At 59.0% G+C, this 24,852-nt stretch overlaps 3 protein-coding genes across 6 annotated transcripts; 2 read left to right on the top strand and 1 right to left on the bottom strand.

The window, feature by feature from the left end:
- Positions 1-113: 113 nt before the first annotated feature.
- Positions 114-3,155, bottom strand: PPP1CA (protein phosphatase 1 catalytic subunit alpha). The gene is made up of 7 exons (XM_041723030.1): positions 2,998-3,155; positions 2,339-2,470; positions 1,952-2,182; positions 1,279-1,383; positions 859-1,082; positions 641-775; positions 114-564 (listed from the first exon to the last, which is right to left on the bottom strand). The coding sequence occupies exons 1-7, from the start codon at positions 3,050-3,052 to the stop codon at positions 454-456; spliced, it is 993 nt and encodes a 330-aa protein (XP_041578964.1). The 5' UTR covers positions 3,053-3,155; the 3' UTR covers positions 114-453.
- A 1,164-nt stretch (positions 3,156-4,319) lies between these two features.
- Positions 4,320-12,069, top strand: TBC1D10C (TBC1 domain family member 10C). Of its 3 annotated transcripts, XM_041773450.1 has the most exons (11): positions 4,320-4,354; positions 4,623-4,801; positions 5,556-5,655; positions 5,874-5,981; positions 6,070-6,176; positions 6,378-6,492; positions 7,149-7,214; positions 7,334-7,523; positions 9,249-9,403; positions 9,700-10,591; positions 11,655-12,069. In XM_041773450.1, the coding sequence occupies exons 2-10, from the start codon at positions 4,650-4,652 to the stop codon at positions 10,045-10,047; spliced, it is 1,341 nt and encodes a 446-aa protein (XP_041629384.1). In that variant the 5' UTR covers positions 4,320-4,354; positions 4,623-4,649; the 3' UTR covers positions 10,048-10,591; positions 11,655-12,069. The 3 variants fall into 3 exon arrangements, with proteins under 3 accessions (XP_041629384.1, XP_041629382.1, XP_041629383.1); XM_041773448.1 differs by lacking the exon at positions 4,320-4,354 and having other exon boundaries at positions 4,362-4,801; XM_041773449.1 differs by lacking the exons at positions 4,320-4,354; positions 7,149-7,214 and having other exon boundaries at positions 4,362-4,801.
- Positions 12,070-15,494: 3,425 nt separating this feature from the next.
- Positions 15,495-24,700, top strand: CARNS1 (carnosine synthase 1). 2 transcript variants are annotated; one of them, XM_041723287.1, is made up of 10 exons: positions 15,701-15,821; positions 16,339-16,357; positions 17,698-17,968; positions 18,788-18,877; positions 19,127-19,614; positions 19,839-20,013; positions 20,106-20,191; positions 20,937-21,168; positions 21,270-21,544; positions 22,562-24,700. In XM_041723287.1, the coding sequence occupies exons 2-10, from the start codon at positions 16,355-16,357 to the stop codon at positions 23,786-23,788; spliced, it is 2,847 nt and encodes a 948-aa protein (XP_041579221.1). In that variant the 5' UTR covers positions 15,701-15,821; positions 16,339-16,354; the 3' UTR covers positions 23,789-24,700. The 2 variants fall into 2 exon arrangements, with proteins under 2 accessions (XP_041579220.1, XP_041579221.1); XM_041723286.1 differs by lacking the exon at positions 16,339-16,357 and having other exon boundaries at positions 15,495-15,821.
- The last annotated feature ends 152 nt before the right edge of the window (positions 24,701-24,852 follow it).

The following is a 24,852-nucleotide window of genomic DNA, read 5'->3' as shown; positions in this document are numbered from 1 at the left end:
CTGGGATTGCCCTAGCTGGGGCCCCATGCCCAGCATGCCTATCCTCCCAAGCAGCCCTGGACAGAAGGGCTGCCAGGCCCAGTATTTGGGACAAGGGAGACAGAGGCCATGGCGAGAATCCAGCTTTGACCTTTATTCAAGAGACCAGATGGGTTGCCCCAGGATCTGTCGGCCAGCCCTGAGGCCAAGCAAGGCTGGAAACCCACATCTGGCCCTGCTTTGCCCTGAGCTGCAGCCTCAGCCCCAGGATCCTGCTTGCCACCACTATAGCAGGCAGAAGGGGCCCTGGGGGATTGGACGCTGCTATTGATTCATTAAAAAAAAAAAAAAAAAATACACCAAGGCTCCGTGTTCCCCGTGACAGGTGGGCCTGGGGGGCCAGTGTGAACCCCCTATGGCCACGTAATTTCTGTACAAATCCACCATCTGGGACAGAGTGCGGGCACGCGGAGGCTATTTCTTGGCTTTGGCGGAGTTGCGGGGTGGGGTGATGGGCCGGCCTCCAGGGTTCAAGCCACTGAATTGCCCGTATTTCCCCTTGTTCTTGTCAGCGGGCTTGAGGATCTAAAAAAGACAGAGCTGGTCAAACTCATGGGCTAAGCCACAGGGTCACCAGCCCCCTTCCTTCCCCCATCCCAACCTGGAAGGAGCACATGAGTGTCTCATCCACACTCATCATGGCGCCTGCATTGTCAAACTCGCCACAGTAGTTGGGAGCCGAGAAGAGAGTCACCAGCTGCCGCTTGGCAAAGAATTCATAGCCATCTTCTACCACCTGGATGAGGATGGGGGCAGTTTGTTCAGCAGGTGCTAGCTACCCAGGCCCCACTCCCCCCTGCCCCAGAGCTGCCAGCCCACCTGGTGTGCCCGGCAGATGAGGTCCAAGTCGTGCTTGTGCAGGAATTTGGCCACTACCTCAGCCCCAAAGGTAAAGGAGACACCACGGTCATTCTCGCCCCAGCCCTGCACGTCCTTGTCAGGGTCAGACCACAGCAGGTCACACAGCAGGCCCTGGTCTGGCACGTCTGTAGGCCGCATGATACGCCGAATCTGCTCCATGGACTGCAGGTCTGGGGACAGGCCTGGGGGAGGGCAGGTTACTTGCTTAAGCCTCAAAACAAAGAGTGACATGCAAATCAAGACCACTGGGAGAGGTCTTCCAGGTGACGGGGAGTACATCCTCCAGCTAACAGCCTCATCCCAGGGCTCCCCGGGATGTGGCCCAGGGCTCTTCCTTCCCAAAGAACCCTTCAACATGTACCCCAGAGCCACTCTCACCTCCATGGCAGCAGAAGATCTTCTCATCCACGATGGCAGCAATGGGCAGGCAGTTGAAGCAGTCAGTAAAGGTCTTCCACAGTTTAATATTGTAGCGTCTCTTGCCTGCTGGGAGGAAGGAGATGCCTCATGAGGCCTATCTGCCCCACAGCCAGCCTGGGTCTCGAGGCCCTCCAGACACAGCTGGGAGAAGAGAATGGCAGACAAGAAGAGAATCCCCCCTCCCCCGACTCCACTGCCTACCAGCCTTCCAGGAATTCTAAAGCAGCTAGGTCCAGAGGAACCTGAGTTCCAATCCAAAACAACCCACCCGCACCCAGTGAGCACGGCCAGGCCAAGACTAAGCCTGGTTTATCTCAGCTTCTGCTTGGTAGGATCCAGTCCAAATAGGCATCCCGAGTGCCTAATGGATGTCCTGGAGGGGAGTGTCCTCAGGCAGGGCCCTGCATTAGAACATGGGCAGTCCTCAGCAGCTGCTCCCCAGACCCCTCCTGAGTGCCAGGCCCCATGGCGGGAGGGCAGGCAGAGAGGCACCAACTGGTGTGCACCCTTCGCAGAGCTCCCGGTCTGCGGGTAGTGGTCAGACACCAATTCCCCTACTGTCAGGCCTATGTGAGGGTCTCCCCGAAAAGGGAAGTCACTTAAGGACTTGGGCAGGACTTGGGCTACTCACACTCATCGTAGAAGCCATAGATGCGGTTGATGCTAGCACACTCATGGTTCCCACGGAGCAGGAAGAAGTTTTCGGGGTACTTGATCTTATAGGCCAGCAGCAAGCAGATGGTTTCCAAAGACTGCTTGCCCCGGTCCACGTAGTCCCCCAGGAAGAGGTAGTTGCTCTCTGGAGGGAAGCCACCATACTCGAAGAGCCGCAGAAGGTCGTAGTACTGGCCATGGATGTCACCTGTAACCCAGGGAACCGGTTCAGCGCTAGGTGCAGGGGCTACACTTGAACCCAGGGCCAAGTTCGGGCTCCAGGGAGCAGCAATGCAAGGACTGGGTGGGGTGAAGTGGGGATTCCACTTTCAGAAAGCCAAAGGGATCTGGGCAGCAGACTCACCGCAGATCTTGAGGGGTGCCTCCAGCTCCAAAAGAATGGGCTGGCTCAGGAAAATCTCCCGTGATTTGAGGCACAGACCACGGATCTCGTTCTCTGTTAGCTGTACATTCTTTCCAGGCCGCGAGCCCTGCACTGGGGGCGGAATGGGGTGTCAAGACTCTGGTCCCTCAGGCAGGAGGAAGGTGGGCGACACAAGTGGCCCTATGGGCACAACTGAGGGCGCCTGGGCCTCCTAGGCCCCTCCCTGCCTAGGGGCAGCTGTTGCTCGTGAGCCTCCCAGGACCTCTGCCTCTGGCCTCCCAGGATGGGACCCCCTCGAGGGGGGTGTGCAGTGCGCGGGGGCCTGCCACCCAACACCCCACCCATAGCGCAGGACCCCTGGGAGGAGTGGAGCTAGGCTTCTTAGGTTTCTCCCTCACTCCCAATAGCGCAGGCCAACCCGTGCGCCCCCGGCCCAGGAAGGGGGCTGCTCCCCGTGCCAGAGCGTCCCCGGAACCCCCCCTCCCCCGGCGCGCCGCGACTCGGGGGGCGGCTGTGGCCACGGGACCTTGCGGCCCGTCCCCGCCCAGTCTAAGCTGGCCCGGGGAAGGGCAGGCCCGCCCGCGCACCACTTCCGGGCCAGGGCGCGGCGGGCACCGACCTCCCCTGCCCCGGCTAACCTTCCAGCAGGCGCCCGATGATGGAGTCCAGGTTGAGCTTCTCACTGTCGGACATGGCGGCGCCGCCGCTCCGCCCCAGCAGCTCCGGGCCCGCTCCTGCCGCCCTCCCTCCCTCCCTCCCGCCCGCTGCCTCCTTCCGGCCTGGCGCTCCTTCCGCCCGCCCCGGCCCGCCCCGGCCTGCCGCCCCGCCTCCCCGGCCCGCCGCCCCTCCCTGCGCGCTGCCCCCGCGCTCTAGCGCTCCCGCTGGACACCGCGCGCCGCGGCCGCGGCGGCCCGGGGGGCGGGGCATAGGGGACGGGGCGGGGTTCGGGCTGAGCTCGGTCGCCTGGGACGGAGCCCGGCCGGTGGGTGGAGCTCGGGGGGGGCGGGGTTGGGTCTGGTCCCGCCCCCGAGGAGTTACCCGAGTCCAGTTCCGAGAATATGGGGCCGGAAGTACCGAGGGAGTTGTTTGTCTCTGTCAGACGCTAACCCACCCACCCTGGGCGGGAGCGTGGTATGAGCACATTCACAACCGATTCTCCAAACACTGCGGATTAAGTCCTCGAAGTGCAGAAAAGGAAACGGAGACTCAAGAGATAGCAGGGGGGTGGGTTGGTCCAAAACCCTGGCCTCACATTCATGGGGGGCCTCCACCTCCTGAGTCTCTGTGGCCCTCAAGGCAGCTGGCCAGACCCAGGCACCTGCCGCGGCGCTCTGAACCCATCTGGTCCGCGCTGTGCTGCACGCTGAACTAATTTTTTTAAGTTCCATTATTGCTTGCTGAGTGCATAATAATGCTGCATTAGGTATATATTCAAAGCATCACTTGTAAAGAGCAAATATTAAATAAACGAGAATTCTCACTGGAATCTTGAATTGTTTTAACATGCCAGTAACCTCAAAAGTGGAGGGATCCAGTTTGAGGGATCCTCAAAACTGGATCCCTGGGTGGCGCAGCGGTTTGGCGCCTGCCTTTGGCCCGGGGCGCGATCCTGGAGACCCGGGATCGAATCCCACGTCGGGCTCTCTGCGTGGAGCCTGCTTCTCCCTCTGTCTGTGTCTCTGTCTCCCTGTCTCTCTCTCTCTGTGACTATCATGAATAAATAAATAAAATCTTAAAAAAAAAAAATGGAGGGGCCTGGCCTCTGTAACTCGCGTGGGTCCTGGACTGGTCACACCCTGCTCTGGAGCCCAAGCCTGCAGCCACCCAGCCCATGGGGAGGGTAGGAGGAGCCCACGGTCGTGGGGGCACTGGGGCAGGCCGGAAGAGCCTCAGAGAGGAAGACTTGGGAGGGGAGTGTGGGAGGGGCCCCCCAGCCGGTCGCTGAAGCTGCTGAGAAGGAGGAAGTGAGAGGAGGAGGTGAGGTGCAACAGGGAGGTAAGCTGGCCTGGGGGGGCAGGGGCTGGGCCTGGGGACCAGCCTCTATACAGAGGCCTGGCTTTTCTGCCATTTCAAGGCTCACCCTCACCCTCACCCTCCCACCCCGATAAAAGAGGGGACAGAGGGGGCTTGGTGAGATGCCCTGAAGTCTGTCCCCTCTGAACCCTGCAGCCAGGTCCCCGGGCTGGGGACCGGCTGGATGGGAGCTGAGGCCCCAGGCTGGTCAGAAGCTGCCTCTCACACTGGCTCTCCCCACATCTTGCAGCCTGTGGTAGCTTGGGTCTGGGGCACCATGGCCCAGGCCCTGGGGGAGGACCTGGTACAACCTTTCGAGCTGCAGGATGACTCAAGCTCTTTGGGGTCCGACTCAGAGCTGAGTGGGCCTGGCCCATATCGCCAGGCTGATCGCTATGGCTTCATTGGGGGCAGCTCAGCAGAGCCAGGGTAAGTGGGGAAGGGATGAGGGGCAGTGGGGTGCTGGGAGTGAGGATGGGGGTTGAGGGCTGAATTCTAGAGACAGGTTCAACTCCTAGGGTCCTAGAGGGTCTGGGGACTCAGCCAGTGTCCCTACTCCTCACATTCCAGGAGGAATCCTAAAGCTGGAAGGGCTGCGGCAAGAGTGTCCCTCATGTGTCTCTTTGACCCCCAATCTCCCAGCCTTTGCACCTATCCTTGGGGCCAGATAGCCTTCTGCTTGTAATCCCTGCCCTGATAATCCCAGAACCAAACCAAAGAACCCACACCTCTATCCCTACCATCTTCCTTTCCCAATATACAGACAGGAAAACAATTTCAGATAGGAGCTTGCCCAAGGTCACACGGCAGATCAGATAGAATCAGGTTCAAACTCAGCACTCCTAGCTTCTAGCCCTTGGCTCTGGCCACCTGCCTCTCTTATGAGTTGTCTGTGTTCCTGTCCTGGAGGACAGCCACCTGGCCCCTGCCCTCCCCCAACACACACCTACACACCCCCTTCAGCCTCTCCTGCTTCTGCCCACATCAGAGCCACATCTTCTCCTGTCCCTATGACAACCACTGGCAACTCCTGGGTGATAGGTTACCCGCCCCCCCCACCCTGGGCTCCCTAGAGATCCCCACGACCAGGAGCTGAGTTTACCCGGGTAGCATGGAAGGTGGCAGAGGTGGGCTCTGGGTGAGAGCCAGCCAACGCCTCGATGCCTGTACCTTGTGCCCACAGGCCAGGTCACCCTCCTGCAGACCTTATCCGCCAGCGGGAGATGAAGTGGGTGGAGATGACCTCACACTGGGAGAAAACCATGTCTCGGCGGTACAAGAAGGTGAGGGGACAATGGGGCTCCTTCAGTCATCCCCCTTTGCCTCTGCCTATGCCCTGGCAAAATTTACCCATCCTGTGTCCCAGCACCTCCTGCCTTTTTCCCCTACCACCCCAAGTGACCCTTGTCCCATGACACATTGGAGTTTGGGATCCTCCAACAGGAGCAGGGCAGGCTGGTCTGGCTGATCTAATGGGGCCCTGGGGTGGGCCTCCCCGCAGGTCAAGATGCAGTGCCGGAAAGGCATCCCCTCAGCTCTCCGGGCCCGCTGCTGGCCCCTGTTGTGTGGAGCCCATGTATGTCAGAAGAACAGCCCTGGCACCTATCAGGTAATGCAGTTGGCAGGGGTTCTGCTTCCCCTTTCTAGAGCCTCTGGCCACTCTTAGCCCTCACAGAGAGCTTCCTGTCCACGCATAGGAACTGGCCGAGGCCCCTGGAGACCCACAGTGGATGGAGACCATCAGCAGGGACCTGCACCGCCAGTTCCCCCTACACGAAATGTTTGTGTCACCTCAGGGTCACGGGTAGGTGGCCAGTGACACCCAGGGACCTCCAGCCCCACAACCTCCAGGGCCTTCAGCCCAGACTCCTACCTCAGCCTCAGCTTATATCCTTACATCTCAGGGGACCCAGCGAGGCCCAGGGGGGCTGTGACCTGGGAAGAGGCCATCTGTGGGCAGGGAAGGGGTATCTGAACCAGCCCCTAATGGGGTCTTCTGGCACAGGCAGCAGGGGCTCCTGCAGGTCTTGAAGGCCTATACGCTGCATCGGCCGGAACAGGGCTACTGTCAGGCCCAGGGTCCCGTGGCTGCCGTGCTACTCATGCATCTGCCCCCAGAGGTGAGTGCCCTAGACCCTAACCCAGGGACTTGAGACCCCGACACCTAAACCCAGTGATCCATGATCCTGACCTTAGGTACTTGAGGTCCTTGACCCACATTCTAGTGACCTACAGACCTAGTAATCCTGTGCTCTGGACCCATGACTCCTATCCCCAGGAACTCGGGACTCAGGGATCTGGGATCCTTGACTCCCAGATCCTGTCCTAGTCACCTAGGGCCTCATGACCATCAACCTCAGTGACTTTCAAGCCCAACGACCTTGACTCCAGGTCAAGGTCCCTTTGGCCCCTGCTCCCTGCCCCAGTGACCTAAGAATCTGGATGTCATCACCTCGACCTCAGGACTCCTGATTCTGAGCCCTGTGACCATGATCTTAATGACTCTGAGAGCTCAGGACTTGAACTTTAGGACCCTCCCAACCCTTGACCAGTGAGCCCCAACTCTGTGACCCTGAAATTCAACACCATGAACCCAATGACTTCCAAACTCCTAAACCAATTGATAGGCAGAGAGACTTTTGGTAAGAGCCTGAGTTTAGGCTCCAGAGTGACCTCAGAGGGTACCTATGCCCACTCCCGCACTCTGTTCCCCTATCCTATGGTTCCTTCTGTGATCCCCTGGGTGTGGGCACTCATGGCCTGTGCACCCACCCAGGAGGCCTTCTGGTGCCTGGTACAGATCTGCGAGGTCTACCTCCCCGGCTACTACGGGCCCCACATGGTGAGAGGAGGGGGCCAGAAGGCCCAGGGATGCACTGGGTGGGCAGGCAGGGGTCCTGGGAATGGAAAGGGGCAGAGCCTGGGATTGGGGAGTAGAGGTGCTGACAGACATGGCTGCAGGAGGCCGTCCAGCTGGATGCTGAGGTGTTCATGGCCCTGCTTCGGCGGCTGCTCCCTCGCGTGCACAAGCATCTGCAGCAGGTGGGCGTTGGGCCTCTGCTTTACCTGCCCGAATGGTTCCTGTGCCTCTTCGCCCGCTCCCTGCCTTTCCCCATCGTGCTGCGCGTCTGGGACGCCTTCCTCAGTGAGGGTGAGTGGCAGCTGGAGGGGAGGCGTGGCCAGCGCGGGGAGCCTGGGGGTGCACGGGCAGGGACGGAGCCTCTACTCGGCCCCACCTGCCCCTGCCAATCCTAGCTGGGGTATGGGCGCCAGAGGGTGCCCAGGGTGATGGTGTCAGCCGGGCTCTGGGGGGAACGGCCCAGCCCCTGCCTGCACATCACCAGGGTACTGACTGGTAGCTCCTGCCCCTGTGATGAGATTACCTGAGGGAAGGCAGACTCTGCCCAGTGGCAGGCTGGGGAGCCCAGGAGGCCCCTCCCCCCAGGTAGGGGGGCCGAGCTGAGGGGGCCAAGCAGTGGAGCTGTTCAGGGTCTGGGCTCAGTAAGCATGGCCAGTGGCAGGGACGGGGCTGGTGGGAGTGGAAGAGTGCTGGTCGCTGGAGCCCACAGGCACTAGGTGAGCCCTCAGGGTGCCAGGCACCGCTATAGGCGCTGGGATCACCTGAGTCAACACCAGTGCAGTCTGGTGGGGGTGGGGATGGGAGACAACAGGAACCAAATTAACAAGATATTTATAGGGGTGCCTGACTGGCTCAGTGGTGGAGCATGTGATTCGATCTCTGGGTGGTGAGTTCAAGCCCCACCTTGGGCATAAAGCTTTAAAAAAAAAAAAGGGATATTTATAGATTGTCCTAAGTGCCACGAAGAAAATAAAACAAGTGATGAGACCATATTAGGGGAGCAGTGGGAGGAGAGTGCTGTTTTCAAGAAGCTTTTGACCTCTCCATGGAGGAGACAAACTTGCAGGGCCCAGGTGGAGGTAGGAGAACCAGAGAGATGCTGTCCATAGGGTCCAGGCTATAGACTCCCTGGGGGTGTGGGCATGGAGAGAGATGAAGCCAGAGAGGTCAGGCCGAGACTGGGAGCATTCAGGGCAGAGCTGAGCTGGACTTTTTGGGACTTTGGGGCTCTGCCTTGGTACCCCCGTCAGTAACCCACCTGCCTTCTGCTCTATCTGGGTTGTCTCGCAGTAACAACTAAAAAATGGTAGAAATCAATCAGTACGTCTATTGAGCTCCTGCTCTGTGCCCACTTGGCTCCAGGCCCTATTAGGGCTCTGGCCACAGGTGTCCAGGCTGCTAGGTATGTGTCATCACCCCTCTAACCTCAGATCTCAAAGGCCAGGCAGGGCAAGCTGAGCCCCCTTTGCCCTCTCTGCCAAGGACAGGACAGGCAATGTCACAGGCTCCCATTTGTCATGATGATGACGTGAATGGCTGTTATCATCTCTTTACAAGCCACAGTTGTCACTAGGCCTCACTGGTCCCCAGACTTGAGACTGCCCGGAAAGGATTCTGAGGCTCCGGGAACAGCCCAAGGTTACACCCACGCATGGCTGTGAGCATGTGTGCCTGTGTGTGTGCACATGTGCACCATGCTGTTGGCTTAGGGGTGAAGAGCTCTAGTGAGAATCTCTCCAGAATGAAGTCTCCAATCTGAGCTGGAAAGCTCATAAGGACAAGTTGCTGAAGCTCAGAGAGCAGGTGTAAGGAGTGGCTAGCCCAGGGTTCTTGGCAGGCTTCTCTGCCCGGAAGCGTCTGCGGCTGCAGACACTCGTCAGTGCCCCCACATTGCAACCCCGCCGTCCAGCACTGCTCCTGGTCTGAGTAGCGGCTGCAGAGCTGCAGGAGGGTGGAAGACGTCCGGCTGAGGTTAGGTTTAGGTACAGAGCATTGAGTGAGCCCCACGGCCTGCAGGTGTGAAGGTCCTGTTCCGTGTGGGGCTGACGCTGGTGCGCCTGGCGCTGGGCACCACAGAACAACGCCTGGCCTGCCCAGGGCTCCTGGAGACCCTCGGTGCGCTACGAGCCATCCCCCCAACCCAGCTGCAGGAGGAGGTCTTCATGTCCCAGGTGGGTGCCCCCTGCCTGCCTTCCATAATGGCCCAGCCCCTGCTGCTCAAGTGGGGAAATGGAGTCTCCGGGCAGAAGTCAGAATGAGAACCGGGGCTCAGTTCCTATCCTCTGAGCAGCAGTGAATGTGAAAACCCCAGGCTTCAAGTAGCTTTCTATGGCGTAGTGAGTCTGGCTGTCAGCCCCTCAGCCCTCAGCCACTTCCTGACGCTGCGTCCTGCCCGCCCTGTGGGGACCACATGGTTTCCTGCCCTTCCCCCAGTCTGGGCACACTCAGTACCAACCACTCCCCACAGGTGCACAGCATGGCCCTGTCTGAGCAGGACCTGCAGCGGGAGATCAGGGTCCAGCTGGCCCGGCTGCCTGAGTCGACGTCCGGGCCTCCCCCCAGGCCTCAGGCCCGCCTGCCTGGGGCCCAAGCCATCTTTGAGGCCCAGCAGCTGGCAGGGGCACAGGGGGCTGCTAAGCCCGAGGTGCCTCAAATAGTGGTGCAGCCCCCAGAGGAGCCCAGGCCACCACGGCGCAAGCCCCAGACCCGAGGCAAGACTTTCCACGGGCTCCTGACTCGGTCCAGGGGTCCTCCTATTGAGGGCCCCCCCAGGTCTCATCGAGGCTCCACATCCTTCCTGGATACCCGATTCTGAAGGTTCCCCTTCTGAGGATATTGTGGACTCCGTATCTGCTAACCCCAGTTGCCTGATTGGCTGATGCCAGCCTCAAAGATGGCACTGCACTTTACCGCTGGGACTTGGCGACTCGGCTCCCTTCCCACGGACTGTCAGACACAAGGATGAAGGAAGGTCACAGAGTGTGGTTTCAGGGCCCCAGGCCTGCCCTTCTCCCGTGGAGCTGTCGTGGTACCCGGGCCCTTGCAAGCATGGGAGCTGGCATGGAAGGAGTGTGGGGCTAGGGGCACCTGGCAGGGCTAGGGGACCGACCCCAAAGGGCTCCCGGGGAGGCCTAGAATAAAGTCTGAACAAAACCCTAGATGGAGTTGGATTAACTGCTCTCCACCCCCAACTCTAGACCAGCTGCCCCTTCCCCTGCTCCCTCACCCCCTCACCTTGCCTCTCCTGGTCCAGTCCAAATTCCCACAGGATACACCGAGGCTGCCCATTGGCTGCTGAAAGCTGTTTACCAGCAACAGGAGCCAGTGGTAAGCCACCTCGCCCAGCCTCTTGGGTCCAGGTAAGGCTCTGGCGTTGGTGGGAGGAAGGTTCCCCAGCTGGATGCTGGGCCCAGGGGTGGGGCTCTATCTCCTATTCTTCCCTTCCTCCTGGATTGGTTCAGGACCCACAAGGGTAGGGGAGACTCTAACCCAAGTCTGCTCCCCACCCATGGTCTTGGGCTGTTCCTCTAGAGTCAGCCAAGCGGGAACAAAAGCCTCTTGTGCCAGGACGAAGGAGAAAGCCCCCACAGGCCCTTACCCACTCCCAGAGCCTCAGTACACCCCTGGGGATTCCCACCATGGAAACTCTCTCCCACACTTGATAATTGCCCCCGTGGGTGCCCGGGGTGCCTGAGACATGAGCCATCACTAGGACGACAGGGCTGGCTCCCATGGAGCCTGGAATGGGTGCCTTGCCTCCCTGGGGGCCCTCCCCTGCAGGGTGGGGGATGGCCAGGCATGGCAGGCCCCTGGAGTCCTGGGAGAAGGCATCTGGACTCCCACCTAGGTGGTGGAGTATACCCAAAGCCTCACTAGGGAAAGGGGGAAGGGAGTGCTCAGCCCAAGAGCCCTGTAAGGGGCAGAGCCACTAGGGTGCAGGGCTCTGTAACAAGTGCACAACCCCTTAGCCTTGGGCATCAAATGCTGTCTCAGGAAGGTAGGATGGGGGGGGACCTACCCCTGGAGTCTGCTCATAAACTCCCTGCCCTCCAAGGGCTCAGCTCTTCTGTTCGGAGGGTGGGGAAGCAGGAAAGCAGCAGCCCCTGTCATGAGGCTGGGAGGTGGGCCATGGTGACAGTGGGTCCCCCTGGTTATAGACCCTAGGAGCAAATGGTCTCCAGCAGGACTTCTCCAGCTAGGGAGGAATCAATGCCTTTTCTGCTCAGGGAAGCATTTTCTGGGCTGGTGCCATTATCAAACATCTATGTGGGGAGCCTGAGCAGGGTAGGATGTGGGGGTGTCAGACCAGAAGAGAGTTAGCTCCCCTCACGTAAACACTTTTCTGCACACACTGTCCTCACAAGATTATGCTAGCCCCTACAGCACTTGTGTGCTAGTTGGGAAAAGACACCTCTCCTCCAGGCACATGCAGCCCTATGTGGCAGAGGGGAAGTGACCACTCACCTGAGTGCCTTTGTGAAGTGAGCAACCTGCACAACCATCCTCAGTAAACCTGGCAGACCCAGCTCCTGACAAACCTGCTTAGAAGGCAAACCTGCTCCGGAAAGCCAAGCCATGTATCTGACAGCACTCAGCCTGCAGGGACTGAAGCTGGGATGGCACCCAGAGATGTCCATTGGTCTGGGTCAGCCCAGGGGACAGCAGTGGGGGCCAAGCAAAGAAGTGGAAGGACAGGGGGCCCTGGCTGGCTTAATTGGAAGAACATGGGACGGGATCCCTGGGTGGCGCAGCGGTTTGGCGCCTGCCTTTGGCCCAGGGCGCGATCCTGGAGACCCGGATCGAATCCCACGTCGGGCTCCCGGTGCATGGAGCCTGCTTCTCCCTCTGCCTCTCTCTCTCTCTCTGTGACTATCATAAGTAAATAAAAATTAAAAAAAAAAAAAAAAAAAAAAAGGAAGAACATGGGACTCCTGATCTTGGGGTTGTGAGTTTGAGTCCCATGTTTGGTAAACAGATTACTTAAAAATAAATTTAAAAAATTTAAAAAGTGGAAAGGCAGATGGATCCCACCTTGGTTGTGGGGCCCATGGTCCTCATCTTACACTGCCACTCACCCCAGAGCTTCCCCATCCCCACACCGTCCAGAAGCCAGACTCCGACTCCCTGCGAAGTCCTTGCATAGGAAATGTCCTCTCGCTCTCTGTGATTGATTTTTCTCCTACGGATAATGAGATAAGAGCTCCCCCCCCACACCCCCCGCCATGCGCAGCCCCAAGATCGCTTTATCAGTCACATTATTATGAGGATGATTGTTCGCTTGCTCTGGGCTACAGCCGGCACATGGTCCCTCCTCACCCCACCACTAGCTGGCTAGAGATAGAGCAGAACTGCTCTGCCAGACTGCTTGCCCCAAGCCCCAGACCCTGCCATTCCTTCCTGCAACCACAAGGCAAACGCCATGAGAGCTGGTGCCTGGCCAGGACCCTCCGGAAGTGGGCACAGGACCACACTGCCCTCTGTGCATGTGTGTATAATCTCTGGCAGATGGAAGACCCCAGCTCCACCTCTCACCAGCAGTGTGACCTTGGGTGAGTCATATCACTTCTCCGAGGCTCACTTTGCTCATTTGTAAAAGGCAGAGAGAATCATAACTGCTACCTCCCAGGGTGAAGAGAGAGCAGATAAAGCCCTCCCGCACAGCCCCTGGGACAGAGCCAGGAAACGGTGACACACAGCAGGGGAGCACTTATCTTCTCCAGAGGCCCCCTGCCTTGCCACACCTGGGCTGAAATTTGCATCATAATCCCCATTTGAGGATGAAAAAGCTGAGTCTGCAGTGGTGGTGTGGCTTGTGTTAAAAACAAGAGGTTTAGGGATGTCTGGGTGGCTCAGCGGTTGAGCATCTGCCTTCAGCTCCGGGCGTGATCCCGGGGATCGAGTCCCAACGTCAGGCTCATTGGGGTCCCTGTAAGGAGCCTGCTTCTCTCTCTGCCTGTGTCTCTGCCTCTCTCTCTGGGTCTCTCATGAATAAATAGATAAATAAATCTTAAGAAAAAAAAAAAAAGAGGTTTAAGATGGAATTGGTTATGTTAAGCCCCACATTGCCAAACCGAGACTCCGTTCTCAGAGAACTAGAACTTTTTTCTTTCTTTTTTTAAAGTAGGCTCCATGCCCAGTGAGGAACCCAATACAGGGCTCGATCCCATGACCCTGAGATTGAAACCCAACCTGAGATTAAGAGCCAGACGTTTGGGGTGCCTAGGTGGCTCAGTCGGTTGAACGCCTGACTCTTGATAATCAGCTCAGGTCCTGATCTCAGGGTCATGGGATCAAGCCCTGCATCCGGCTCCCACTCAGCACAGTCTCCTAGAGATCACCACCGGCCCCCTCTGCCGCCATGCTTGTACACACATGCGTGCGAGCTCTCTCTCAAATAAATAAATAAAATCTTTTAAAAAAACTAAAAAACAGGGATCCCTGGGTGGCGCAGCGGTTTGGCGCCTGCCTTTGGCCCAGGGCGTGATCCTGGAGACCCAGGATCGAATCCCACATCAGGCTCCCGGTACATGGAGCCTGCTTCTTCCTCCGCCTGTGTCTCTGCCTCTCTCTCTCTCTCTGTGACTATCATAAATAAATTTAAAAAAAATTTTTTTTAAAAAATAAAATAAAAATAAAAAAAACTAAAAAACAAAACAGAGTTGGACTGAGCCACCCAGGCGCCCCCAGAAATGCAATCTTAAACTAGGATCAGGAATCACCTATCAGCACTAGTTAGGTTGTCTGATAGATCTCTGCCATCCCCTAAAGGAAAGCAACCTTGCAAAATCCAACTCACTTTTTGCCCAGTACAACCTCCTTGTCCTTGCTCCCTTCTGCTTAGAAATCTTTCATTCTGCACAGCTCCTCGCAGCTCCTTTCTTATTTGCTAGATAGGATGCTGTCCAATATATGAATCGTTGACTAAAGCCAATAAAATATTTAAAATTTACTCAGTTGCATTTCAGCTTTTAACTCTTGTTAGGTGCCAAAGCTCTTGTTTCTTGATAACATCCGTGCCTCATCCCTGCTCCCACCAGTGGGATCGCAGCGGAGCTCAGTCTACCCATACAGCAGGAGAACGGACTTCTCAAGTGGCCACACCTAATTCCAGAGAGGGCACAGAGCAGCCAGCCCTGGGAAGCTGTGCGGGGAATGTGGGCTGAGCTGGGCAGACTCTGGATGAATCATTACTCCCCTCTGAGTGCCTTCAGTAGTAAACAGAAGTGGGTTCTCTGTATACCCAAAGCTGCTCCCGCAAGTGCCATGGGCCCCTCAGTTCTCTCCCCCAGCCCAGGAGGCTCTCAAGGACACCCAGGGAGTCTCTGGCTCTGAGACAGGCAGGGAGAAAGTGTGGGTTTGAGGCTGTAAGGTGGTGGAATTGTAACAACAACCTACGTGTGGTGGGTGCATGCAGGACCCTGTGCTTATCCTCCCCACAGCCCTGTGAGATGGAAACTAGCCTTATTTTAGGCAGGAGGAAAGTGAGATTCAGATCAGAAAGGGAAGGTGCCCAGGTCCTATGGCTGGAGGTAAGATCGACACCCACCTACTGTGACACTCGAGGAAAGGGTGTGAGTCTCTGAATTTGTGGCCGAGAGCCAGGTCTCTTGGCGGTGTTTTTCTGTGGGTGCTGGAGTGAGCACACCTGAGTGTAAGGTTGTGTGTCTTGGGAGACTGGGTGTAACTACTGGTATCCAGCAGACTCAAGTGTTGATGGGCAAGGGAGATCCCATACATACTCCCTTTCCTGGGCTCAGATCCACCAGAACTCCACAGCTTGGGCACCCTCTTCCTTCTTGGCCCCTTGCAGGGCAGAGGGTATCCCAGGAAACTGGGATTGCCCTTATGGGGTCTTCTTACCAATTGGTTCCCACTCAGGTGGTGGTGGGGGCCCAGGAGTGGTGAGGCAGGAACCCCATGGGTGTCCAGGGACCCCTGCCCAACCTGGCCTTTCTGGGAGAGTCTGCCATAGGGCAGAGTGCTTGCTCATGGCTGAGACTGACTCCCACAGGTTGGGTATGCTAGGGAGCTCAGGACTCCATCCAAGCGCAGGACTCCAGACTGTGTACCTCCACTGCTCTCCTGGCCACCCCACCCCCAAAGGCCAAGGACAGCCCTGCCCCGCTCCCCTCCCCTCTCTCCCCTCCATCCCTCTTCCATTCTGGACTTGCTCTCACTCCGTCTCTGCCTCTCTGTCTCTCTTCCTCCTCTGCTCTGTGTCTCTCTGTGTTTCTCTTTCCCTGTCTGGGCTCTGTCTTTTCCTCACCACAGCCCAGCGTCGTGACCCTCTGCTCCCCGGAGTCTTCCTGCCCTCAGTCCCTGGACCCATCCTGGAGCCCAGGAGGCGGACTGGGCGGCAGGCGGCTGGACCGGAGCGACCCGGCAGCCGGAGGGGGGTTGCTGGCTGGGGCCCCGCGCCGCCCCCGCCCCGCACTGGGCATGCCCCGGTCGCTTCTATATAAAGCGGAGCCACCCGCGCCCCGCTGTGCCGCCGCCACCGCTGCCACCGCTGCCACCGCTGCCACTGAGCCGCAGTCGCTCTGCTCCACGCCTGCCCGCCTGCCCCGCCGAGCCGCTGCCGCCCTCCAGGTACCCGGGCTCCTGCCCGCTCCCCGGGGGAGAGCCAGGCAGGGGGGCTGCGGGAGTGGGGGCCTCAGGGATCCAGCGCGCCCCCGGCTGGAAGGGCGGGGTGCTGGGACCCGTCCAGCGCTGCCTGGCGCAAGCCGCGATGCCTGAGCTCTGGGCAGCCGGGTTTGCGGGGGAGAGCCAGGAAGGGGGGCTGCGGGAGTGGGGGCCTCAGGGATCCAGCGCGCCCCCCGCTGGAAGGGCGGGGTGCTGGGACCCATCCAGCGCTGCCTGGCGCAAGCTCTGGGCAGCCGGGTTTGCGGGGTCAGGACCCCTAGGGTCCCAGCAGAAATCTCACTGCCTCCTTGGAGTGGGGGTGGGGCAGTCTTGGACATCTGTCAGGGACAGGACTCCGGCGCCCTGGGGGCCACCTCTCCACCCCAGAGTCTTAGGGGCTGGGGTGGAGAGGTGGGGTACAGGCCCAGCTGCCCTGACTTCCTCCTTTGTCTCTCTCCTTCTATCTCTGCCATCAATCTCTCAGCCACTCCACCTGTAAGATGGTGAGTCTTTTCTGCCCCTTCCCCCCAAAAAGCCCAAGCCCCTGGCCAGAGGGAGAGCCCAGAGGGCAGTGTTTGGCCCCCCAAAACCCCACCCTGGGGGCTCCCCTGTGCAGACAGCTCAGACCTGTGATCAGCTGCACGCACTCGGTTGGCTCCCCACTCACTGTACCAAGGGACAGCTAGCTATTGTGTGCCAGACGCTTCATCTGTCCATCGGCCCTGGAGAACAGCACTGTTGGTTGCATTTGGCATTCATTCATTCTGCAACATTTATTGAGCTCCTACTATGCATCTGACACTATTCTAGGTTTGGGGACATAGCAATGAATGTGCAGTCTGGGCTCTTGGGAAACATACCTTCTTTTTGGAATACCTTCTAAGAGAAGGCACAAGGCTCCGAATTTGGAACTGGTTAGTCTGGATTCGAGCCCAGGTCTCAGGCGCAGAACTGCCCTCCTCGCTACAGCACACTGTCTCCCCAGGAATGAAGCCTAAGCCTCACCAGCCTCCTGGGGTGGTGCCAGGCCCCCACAAGGCCCAAAGAAACCTCCTAACTTACCCAAGGTAGCCTAGCCTGTCCCCTGGAGAACAGGCTCACCTCTGCCCCACCTGTGTTCACGCTGAGTCTCTGAGCAGCCAGCCTCATGTGGACATCAGCCAGCCTCAGAGAGGGGCAGGGGTGTAAAATTTCATCCAAAGAAAGCATTTCCATGACTCAGAACATCTGAAAAAAGGGCACCAGCTCTTTCCCTACCAATACCCAGCACCGGGCCAAGCACATAGTAGGTCCTCAAGGTCTACTTGGCTGGCAGCAGAACAGATTCATCTACACATTTAGGTCTCAGCAGAGGTCCATGATGGTGGTAGATAGGTTACCAAGGCCAGAGAAATGAGCAGCTCAAGAGTGATTGCTTGGTTCATTCATTCATCTGTTCTCAATCAACATTTATTGAGCAGCTATGACATGCCAGACACTGTTTTAGGTGCCAGGGTTGCTTCCATGAACAAAACAGACCAAAACCCAAAACCTCTGATCCTGGAAACCAAGCTAGGGCAGGCCTTGGCAAGGGATGGGGGAGAGTGGTCCAGCCAGCAGCATGTCACTTTCTACCCCCATCCCCTGGAGCATGGCACCTATGGTTTACAAAGCACCCCTACCTACATGTTCTTGGTGACTGGCCTTTATCCCCTAATCCAACTCCATCCTCTACTGGCTCCTAGGATAGCATCTTCCCTGAACATAACCCAAGGTTAGGGATGTAGAGGGGCTTATACCCTTGGGTGATTTAATGTGCCCTTTGACCACTCTGCCCAAGACCTACCGCTTCTGCCCATCTCAGCTCTCCCTGGATGCACTGGGTCCCGAGTGGGACTGCCCCCTGGGGTCCAAGGACCTGGAGGAAGAGGAGGGCCCATGGGGAGGCTCTGGCCTGCCACCCCCAGGTTGCTTCCCTGGCACCTGGCGCCACGATGTAGGCCTGGACTGCAAAGGCTCCCTTGAGGGGGCGGAGGCCCGGGCCTGGACCGTCTACTACTACAGCCTCCTGCAGAGCTGTCTGCAGCAAGCTGGCCTTCCGGAGACCCAGGACCGCAGCCATGTGCCCCGTACAGGTGCCCAAGGGCTCCGTGGAGGAGGTGGGGCTCTCTGTAGGGGGAGGGAGAGAGGCGCCCTCTGCCCATCCCGCCTCCCATCCCTGTCAAGGTCAGCCCCTTCCCCCAGGCTCTGGCTGGATCTGAAGCCAGGGAGGCAAGGCCAGTCAACCTCGGGCAGGCAAGCATTGTTTCAAAGGGCACCTGGCACCAGTAGTCAGAGATCAAGGCTTCCCTCCTGTCCCCAGGAGACCCAGCCATGGGATTTGTAAGCCATGTTCTTCAGAGCCTTAGCTTCTATAGAACTGTCTTGGGGGCTGCTGTGGAAGCAGCTAACAGTTGGGACCCAGAACTCCTCCCCTGCTTTATCTGTTTTATTCTATTTATTTATTTTTATATCTGTTTTATATATTAGGTGGCCACAAAGGTTTTGTGTAGACAGAGGGTTCACAGCTAGAATATATGAACATCACAGACTGGGAAAATAAGGCACAGGGACTCCCCACCCCGCCCCCCACTCTTGCACTGCACGGGGCCACAGGTCACAGAGAAAGTTCAGTGTCAGAGCCCAGGCTAGAACCCAGGTCTCCAGTCAGCCAGGCTCTAGTATGTTCCAGGTTAGCTGCAGAGAGGAGGGAACCAGCCTCACGAGGCGGGATGGGCAAGCAGCTTTCCTTTCCCTTTCCAGCGTCTTCTCTGTCCTCTCTACCCTTGTCATCCCACATTGGGAAGGACCTGGGAGCCCCAGAGGGAGGGGCTATGTGGCAGAGAAGGGGAGGTAGAAAGATAGCAGGGGGAGCCCCTGTTGAGCTTGGCAATGTTCTCCCCACCCCACTGCAGGCTACCCTGGTGCGGAGGTGACCTTATGCATTCTGGGCTCCCCCAGTACTTTTCTGTCTGTGCTGCTGGAGGGTGGGGTCCAGAGCCCGGGTGAGTATGTGCCCAGGTTCCCCCACCCGCTCCTACAGAAAGGGCAGCCCTGCCCTGGCCCGGCCACATCCCAAAATACCCACTGACCCTGGCAACTGCCTGCATTCCACTGGGCCAGCTGCCATGCTCTGAGTGGGGGTGGGTTCTGGGAGCAACTGCCCCCTACTACCCAGGGGCCTGGTCTGAAGGTGGAGGACATGGGGGCATTAAGCCTTCCCTGGCCAGCAACCCTCCTCCCTCTGCCCACAGGAAACATGCTCCTTTGCCTGTCCCCTGCTTGGCTGACGAAGGTGCCAGCACCTGGACAGCCGGGCGAGGCGATCCTGCTGGTCTCTAAGGCTGTGAGCTTCCATCCAGGGGGCCTGACATTCTTGGATGACTTTGTCCCCCCACGCCGAGCCACCTACTTCCTGGCGGGCCTGGGGCCGGGACCTGGCAGGGGTCGAGAGGCAGCTGAACTTGCCCGTGACCTGACCTGCCCCACAGGAGCCTCGGCTGAGCTGGCGAGGCTCTTGGAGGACAGGCTGCTGACAAGGAGACTGCTGGCTCAGCAGGGTAGTGTGGCTGTGCCAGCTACCCTGGCTTTCACCTATAAGCCACCAGCACTGCTGCGGGGAGGGGATGCCAGCCCAGGACTACGGCTGGTGGAGCTGAGCGGCAAAGAGGGCCAGGAGACGCTGGTGAAGGAGGAAGTTGGGGCCTTTCTGCACTCTGAGGCCCTGGGGGATGCCCTGCAGGTAACAGGCTCCTGCCTGCGAGGTCTGTGCGGATGCAAGCAGGATGGGACCCATGGATGGTTACCTAGTCCTGCTGGGAAGTTGTCCCCAACTTTGGGCCCTACTGCTGGAGTATCTCTCCGTGGCAATCCCCTCCCTTCTTACCTCAGTTTACACATTGGATCTTATGGTACCCCATGGGTACATGGGGTGGTAAGGAGGCTCCCTCCCCCTCTCTGTTGCAGGTGGCTGTGAAGCTCAGTGGCTGGCGCTGGCGGGGGCAGCAGGCACTGCATCTGTACCCACGAGTAGAGCTGGGGACAGTGGTCGACACCGTGCTGGCGCTGCTAGAGAAACTGGAAGAGGAAGAGAGTGTCCTGGTGGAGGCTGTGTGCCCACCTGCCCAGCTGCCCTTCCCAGGTGAGAGCCACCAGGGCCAGCCAGGAGCGAGGAGCTTGGCTCAGCCTCCTGACTGCCCTCTGCTGGGCTCAGGCCTCACTGTTCTTCCCCAGGCAGTCCCCCACCTGGCCCCGGGCTTGCTGTGCGGATCTGTGCTGTGGTATGTCGCACACAGGGTGACAAGCCCCTGCTGAGCAAGGTGAGCGTGGTTTGGGTTCAGCTCCTCACCCTGCTGCCATACCCCAGCCCTGAGCTGCTGAGGGTCTCAGGGCAGACAGAAGACATAATATTTGGGGAAAATCTTGGTCCCCTACGAGGACTCCTGGGTCTGACGCTTGGTTTCCCTCCCTCTCCACCCTTCCTGCACCCTTCCTGCCTCAGGAGCTCTGCCTGGTACTCCACACTGGGTACCAGGGCCCAGGGCTGAATCCTCTTTCCAGGGAGCTCTTGCCCACAGAAGAGGCTGACACAGGGTCCCTGAACTTCCAGTGTCTGGAGTCCTTTAGGAGGGGCCTCCAAGCTGGGGAATCCAAGGCAGCTTGAGGACCCTCCTGGGAACACAGCTCTGAGGCAACCTGAGAGAGTCTCTCAATCCTGCCCTCATGGAGGTCTAGGGTGGGCCACACCAGGGTGGCAGAGCACCCCGGCCCCCCCCCCCCCCCCCGCAGGAGCTAGAAGCAAGCATGCTTGGAGCCTTCAGGGAGCAGAGACCCCAGCTGGGCCTGGAAGCCTGCATAGAATCCCCTCAGGGTCTAAAGGACCAGGTGGGCAGTGGCAGGGGAAGTGGTTTGTGCAGTGTAAGTCACAGTGGAGGACTGAACTGCTTGAATGTCCCACGAGAGGTCCGACCTGGATCTCGGCACAAGGGTAGGTGTGCAGGGGCGGGGGTGTTAGTCCGGGGAAGGCTCCTCCTGGGCCAACACCCTCAGCCAGATCCTGCTCAGGTGGTGTGCAGCGTGGGCCGTGAGGACCGGCCTCTGCGGCACCAGAGCTCCTTGCCACAGACGCTGGAGGTGGCACTGGCCTGGTGCGGCCTGGGTGAGACAGCGCAGGTGGCGGTCGTGCGGCAGCGCGTCAAGGCAGCGGCCGAGGCCGCGCTGGCCGCCGTGCTGGCCCTGGAGGCCGGCCTGAGCTCTGAGCAGCGCGGCGGGCGCCGGGCCCGCACCGACTTCCTCGGTGAGCGCGGACGACCCGGGCCGGGCCGGGGGGCAGTGGGGGCGGAGGAGGCCGGAGGGCAGCCGCGCTGAGCCCGCGCCCCCCGCCCCCCGCCGGCCCAGGCGTGGACTTCGCGCTGACGGTGGCAGGCCGCACGCTGACCCCCGTGGCCCTGGAGCTGAACGGCTGCCTGTGTCTGGAGGCATGCGGCGCGCTCGAGGGGCTATGGGCCGCGCGGTCGGCTGCGGCGGAGGCGGCGGCGGCCGCGCCGATCGTGGAGACCATGCTGCGGAGCTCGGCGCGCTACCTCATGGAGGGCAAGCAGCTGCTGCTAATCGGCGCGGGCGGCGTCAGCAAGAAGTTCGTGTGGGAGGCAGCGCGAGACTACGGGCTCAAGGTGGGCGGGGCGGGGCGCGGGGCGGGGCGCGGGGCGCGGGGCGGGGCGCGGGGCGGGGCGCGGGGCCGAGCCCGAAGTCCCCGCCTGAGTGTTGGAGGCCGCGCCCTGGGCGAGGGCTTGGGGCGGGGCCAGCACCGCTGGGGGCGGAGCCTGCGCGGGGCGTGCCCGCTGAGGGCTCTGGAGTCCAGGAGGAGGGGTGGGGCCGCCGCCCAGCCCCTGTTAGAACTGTAAGCTCTTTTTTTGCTTTCTGCCAGAATTCCATCCCAGCCAGGTGAAATAAACCCACCGGGAAGGCCCTAATCTACCACAATGGCCTCCTCTCCCCTCTTCCACAGTACAGCCCCCTCTTGGGAATCCCCCCCTCCAGCCATTCCTATGCCTCTTCACTCTCTGTTTTGCACATTGTGTTCTCCACTTGGAACTGGGACTCCTCATGCTGCCAAAGTGTAATAGGGCTGACTGCTGCCCTCCCCTGTCTCTTCAGGAGCAGCCTCTGCCCTGGGTACCAGCTGCTTGGTTGTCAGTGTTCACCCAGCGGCCAGTGAGATTTGGGGCACAGAGCCCCACTAGATTGCTCTGTGGGCACCTCCAGGGTCAGAACTCCTAGGTGTATGACGACCAAGAGCATGATGCCCAAAGACACCAGACCAACTGTGTCAAACCCCATCCCTGGTAGTTTCCCTACAACCTCTGGTTAGAGTAAGAATGAGCCCACCAGCCCTTCCAACCCAGATCACACTCTTTCCCTCTGCCGCTGTCTTTCCTCTGGCTGAGACTTACTCAGCTCCCAGCCTAAGCATTGCCCCTTGAGGCTGCCTTCCCTCCCCTCCAGGCTGGGTTAGGTGTGTCAGCTCTGTACCCTCCATTTAGTCAATCATCAACAAATATGTTTTGAACACCTAGAACTGGTAGATCTGTCTCTCCTGAGGGCCAAAACCATGTTCTAGGCCCCATCCAATCTCCCCAGCATCCAGCACAGGCTGACCTGGGTATGCTGTCCTCTGGTGGTTTCTGCAGTTGCACCTGGTGGAGTCAGACCCCAACCACTTTGCATCCCAGCTGGTGCACACTTTCATCCACTTTGATGTGACGGAGCACCGGAGGGATGAAGAGAACGCAAGGTTGCTGGCAGAACTGGTGCGGGCACGTGGCCTGCAGCTAGATGGCTGCTTCTCCTACTGGGATGACTGCCTAGTGCTCACGGCCTTGCTCTGCCAGGAGCTGGGTCTGCCCTGCAGCCCACCGGCTGCCATGCGCTTGGCCAAGCAGAAGAGTTGCACCCAGCTGCACCTGTTGCGCTGCCATGGCCCACCCTGGCCTGCGCCCTCCCTCCACGCTGTGCCCTGTTGCCCGCTGGAGAGTGAAGCTGATGTGGAGAAGGCCGTCCATCAGGTGCCCCTGCCAGGTGTCATGAAGCTGGAATTTGGGGCAGGTGCAGTGGGTGTGCGGCTGGTGGAGGATGCACCGCAGTGCCATGAACATTTTTCCCGGATCTCTCAGGACCTGCAGGGTGAAGCTGACCACCCTGGCATTGGGCTGGGCTGGGGCAATGCCATGCTGCTGATGGAGTTCGTTGAGGGCACTGAGCATGATGTGGACCTGGTGTTGTTTGGTGGGCGACTGTTGGCTGCCTTCGTCTCTGACAATGGCCCCACAAGGCTGCCTGGCTTCACTGAGACGGCAGCCTGCATGCCCACGGGGCTGGCAGCAGAGCAGGAGGCACAGCTGGTGCAGGCAGCCTTCCGCTGTTGCCTGGGCTGTGGGCTGCTAGATGGGGTCTTCAATGTGGAGCTCAAGCTGACTGTGGCGGGGCCGAAACTCATTGAGATCAACCCCCGCATGGGTGGCTTCTACCTGAGAGACTGGATCCTGGAGCTCTATGGTGTGGACCTACTGCTGGCTGCAGCTATGGTGGCCTGCGGCCTGCGGCCTGCCTTGCCTATGCACCCACGTGCCCGTGGCCACCTGGTGGGTGTCATGTGCCTAATGTCCCAGCACCTGCAGGTGCTGAGTTCTACCGCCAGCCGTGAGAGCCTGCAGGCTCTTCATGACCAGGGCCTAGTGCGCTTCAATTTGCTGGAGGAGGTCCTGGTGCCAGGTGAATATGAGGAGCCCTACTGCAGTGTGGCCTGCACTGGGTCCAGCCTGGCAGAGGCTCGTCTCCGCCTGCTGGGCCTCTGCCAGGGTCTGGGTATCGATGGGCCCCACTACCCTGTTGCCTACTTCCTGTCCCACTTCAAATAGTGCCTCTTTTCTTGTAGCCCTGCCCCAACCTTGGCCTGGCTCACTCCAAGGCCTCAGGTCTGTTCCAGAGTGGCAGGGCCATTTTACATTAAGGCCTCCTGGGCTTGAGGGCCACTAAAGAAAGCATCTGGGGGGCCACTGGCCTCTCTTGATCTCTATCCAGCCCAAAGATCCCAGTCCTGCCCCAAGACTCTAGCCATGGAGAAGCAACAACAGCTGCATACATGCATACACCTCCAGGTTGGTGGGAGTGAGCCCAAACTTAGCCCATCTTTGTCATCCCTCCAGGTCTGTCTCTCTTCCTGCAGCCTACAGGAAGAGAGATGCTGGGTGGCCCCTGGCCTTGGCCAAATCCCACAAAAGCCTGAGACTAAACGCCCTGTTACCCTCACCCCTCATTTAGCAAATTCTGGTATATTTCTAAAGCCCGCTGACAGCTTTTGGCAGTGCTCTGCCTGCCTTAGTTGGCCTGAGCAGTAGAAGCAGGTAACCTGGGGTCAGCAGGAACTATTTCCTCCCCAGGCAGACACTATTACCCCAGTCTGCAGATGAGGAAACAGGCTCAGAGAGGAACAACCCCTGCCTTGGGGTCATATCACAGTAGCTGGACGGTCAAGGGACAAGACACAAGGTCCAGGTTTCCATTTTTACTAAGTCTTAAGTGCCCACTCACCTTTTAAACCCCACTCACCTCCCTGCCCTCATTCATATGTGGCCTTCAGATGAGTGAAGCACACACCTTCTCCATCAAGCTTTGGTGCTTTGACCTCTGGCATAACTAACTAGCCTTGGCAGAGGAGAGTCTACACTCCCTAGTTCAGGGGAGACTGCTTCAGTAACTGCCTCTGTGCAGCACAGGAGCTGTGGCTAGCTCCGCAAGCATGCTTCTCCAAATAAAGGCTTATGAAATAATTAAAGGTCTAGCATCTGGTTCTTGTGACTTAGACAACACCTTTCAGGCTCAGCTAGATGGGAGTTGGGGAAGGGAAGAGGGAGAGGTGGTTAGGAGATACCTATAGCATCTGGAGCTAAGAATAAAATGCCATACTGACCAGGCCTCTGTG

Source organism: Vulpes lagopus, chromosome 11 (genome assembly GCF_018345385.1).
Source record: "Vulpes lagopus strain Blue_001 chromosome 11, ASM1834538v1, whole genome shotgun sequence".
In the NCBI taxonomy this organism is placed as follows: domain Eukaryota; kingdom Metazoa; phylum Chordata; class Mammalia; order Carnivora; family Canidae; genus Vulpes; species Vulpes lagopus.
Note: the sequence above shows the minus strand (reverse complement) of the source record. Positions and strands in the feature narration are given on the sequence as shown.

Bases quoted from the DNA above. Each gene is read 5' to 3' on its own strand.
- PPP1CA (XM_041723030.1), bottom strand. From the start codon at position 3,052: ATGTCCGACAGTGAGAAGCTCAACCTGGACTCCATCATCGGGCGCCTG. The intron at 2,471-2,997 runs GTTAGCCGGGGC...TTCCGCCCCCAG, and splicing joins CATCGGGCGCCTGCTGGAAG to TGCAGGGCTCGCGGCCTGGA. The intron at 776-858 runs GTGGGCTGGCAG...ATCCTCATCCAG, and splicing joins TCATCTGCCGGGCACACCAG to GTGGTAGAAGATGGCTATGA.
- TBC1D10C (XM_041773448.1), top strand. From the start codon at position 4,557: ATGGGAGCTGAGGCCCCAGGCTGGTCAGAAGCTGCCTCTCACACTGGC. The intron at 6,493-7,148 runs GTGAGTGCCCTA...GCACCCACCCAG, and splicing joins TCATGCATCTGCCCCCAGAG to GAGGCCTTCTGGTGCCTGGT. The intron at 7,524-9,248 runs GTGAGTGGCAGC...CACGGCCTGCAG, and splicing joins GGACGCCTTCCTCAGTGAGG to GTGTGAAGGTCCTGTTCCGT.
- CARNS1 (XM_041723286.1), top strand. From the start codon at position 15,672: ATGCCCCGGTCGCTTCTATATAAAGCGGAGCCACCCGCGCCCCGCTGT. The intron at 15,822-17,697 runs GTACCCGGGCTC...TGCCCATCTCAG, and splicing joins GAGCCGCTGCCGCCCTCCAG to CTCTCCCTGGATGCACTGGG. The intron at 19,615-19,838 runs GTAACAGGCTCC...TCTCTGTTGCAG, and splicing joins CCCTGGGGGATGCCCTGCAG to GTGGCTGTGAAGCTCAGTGG.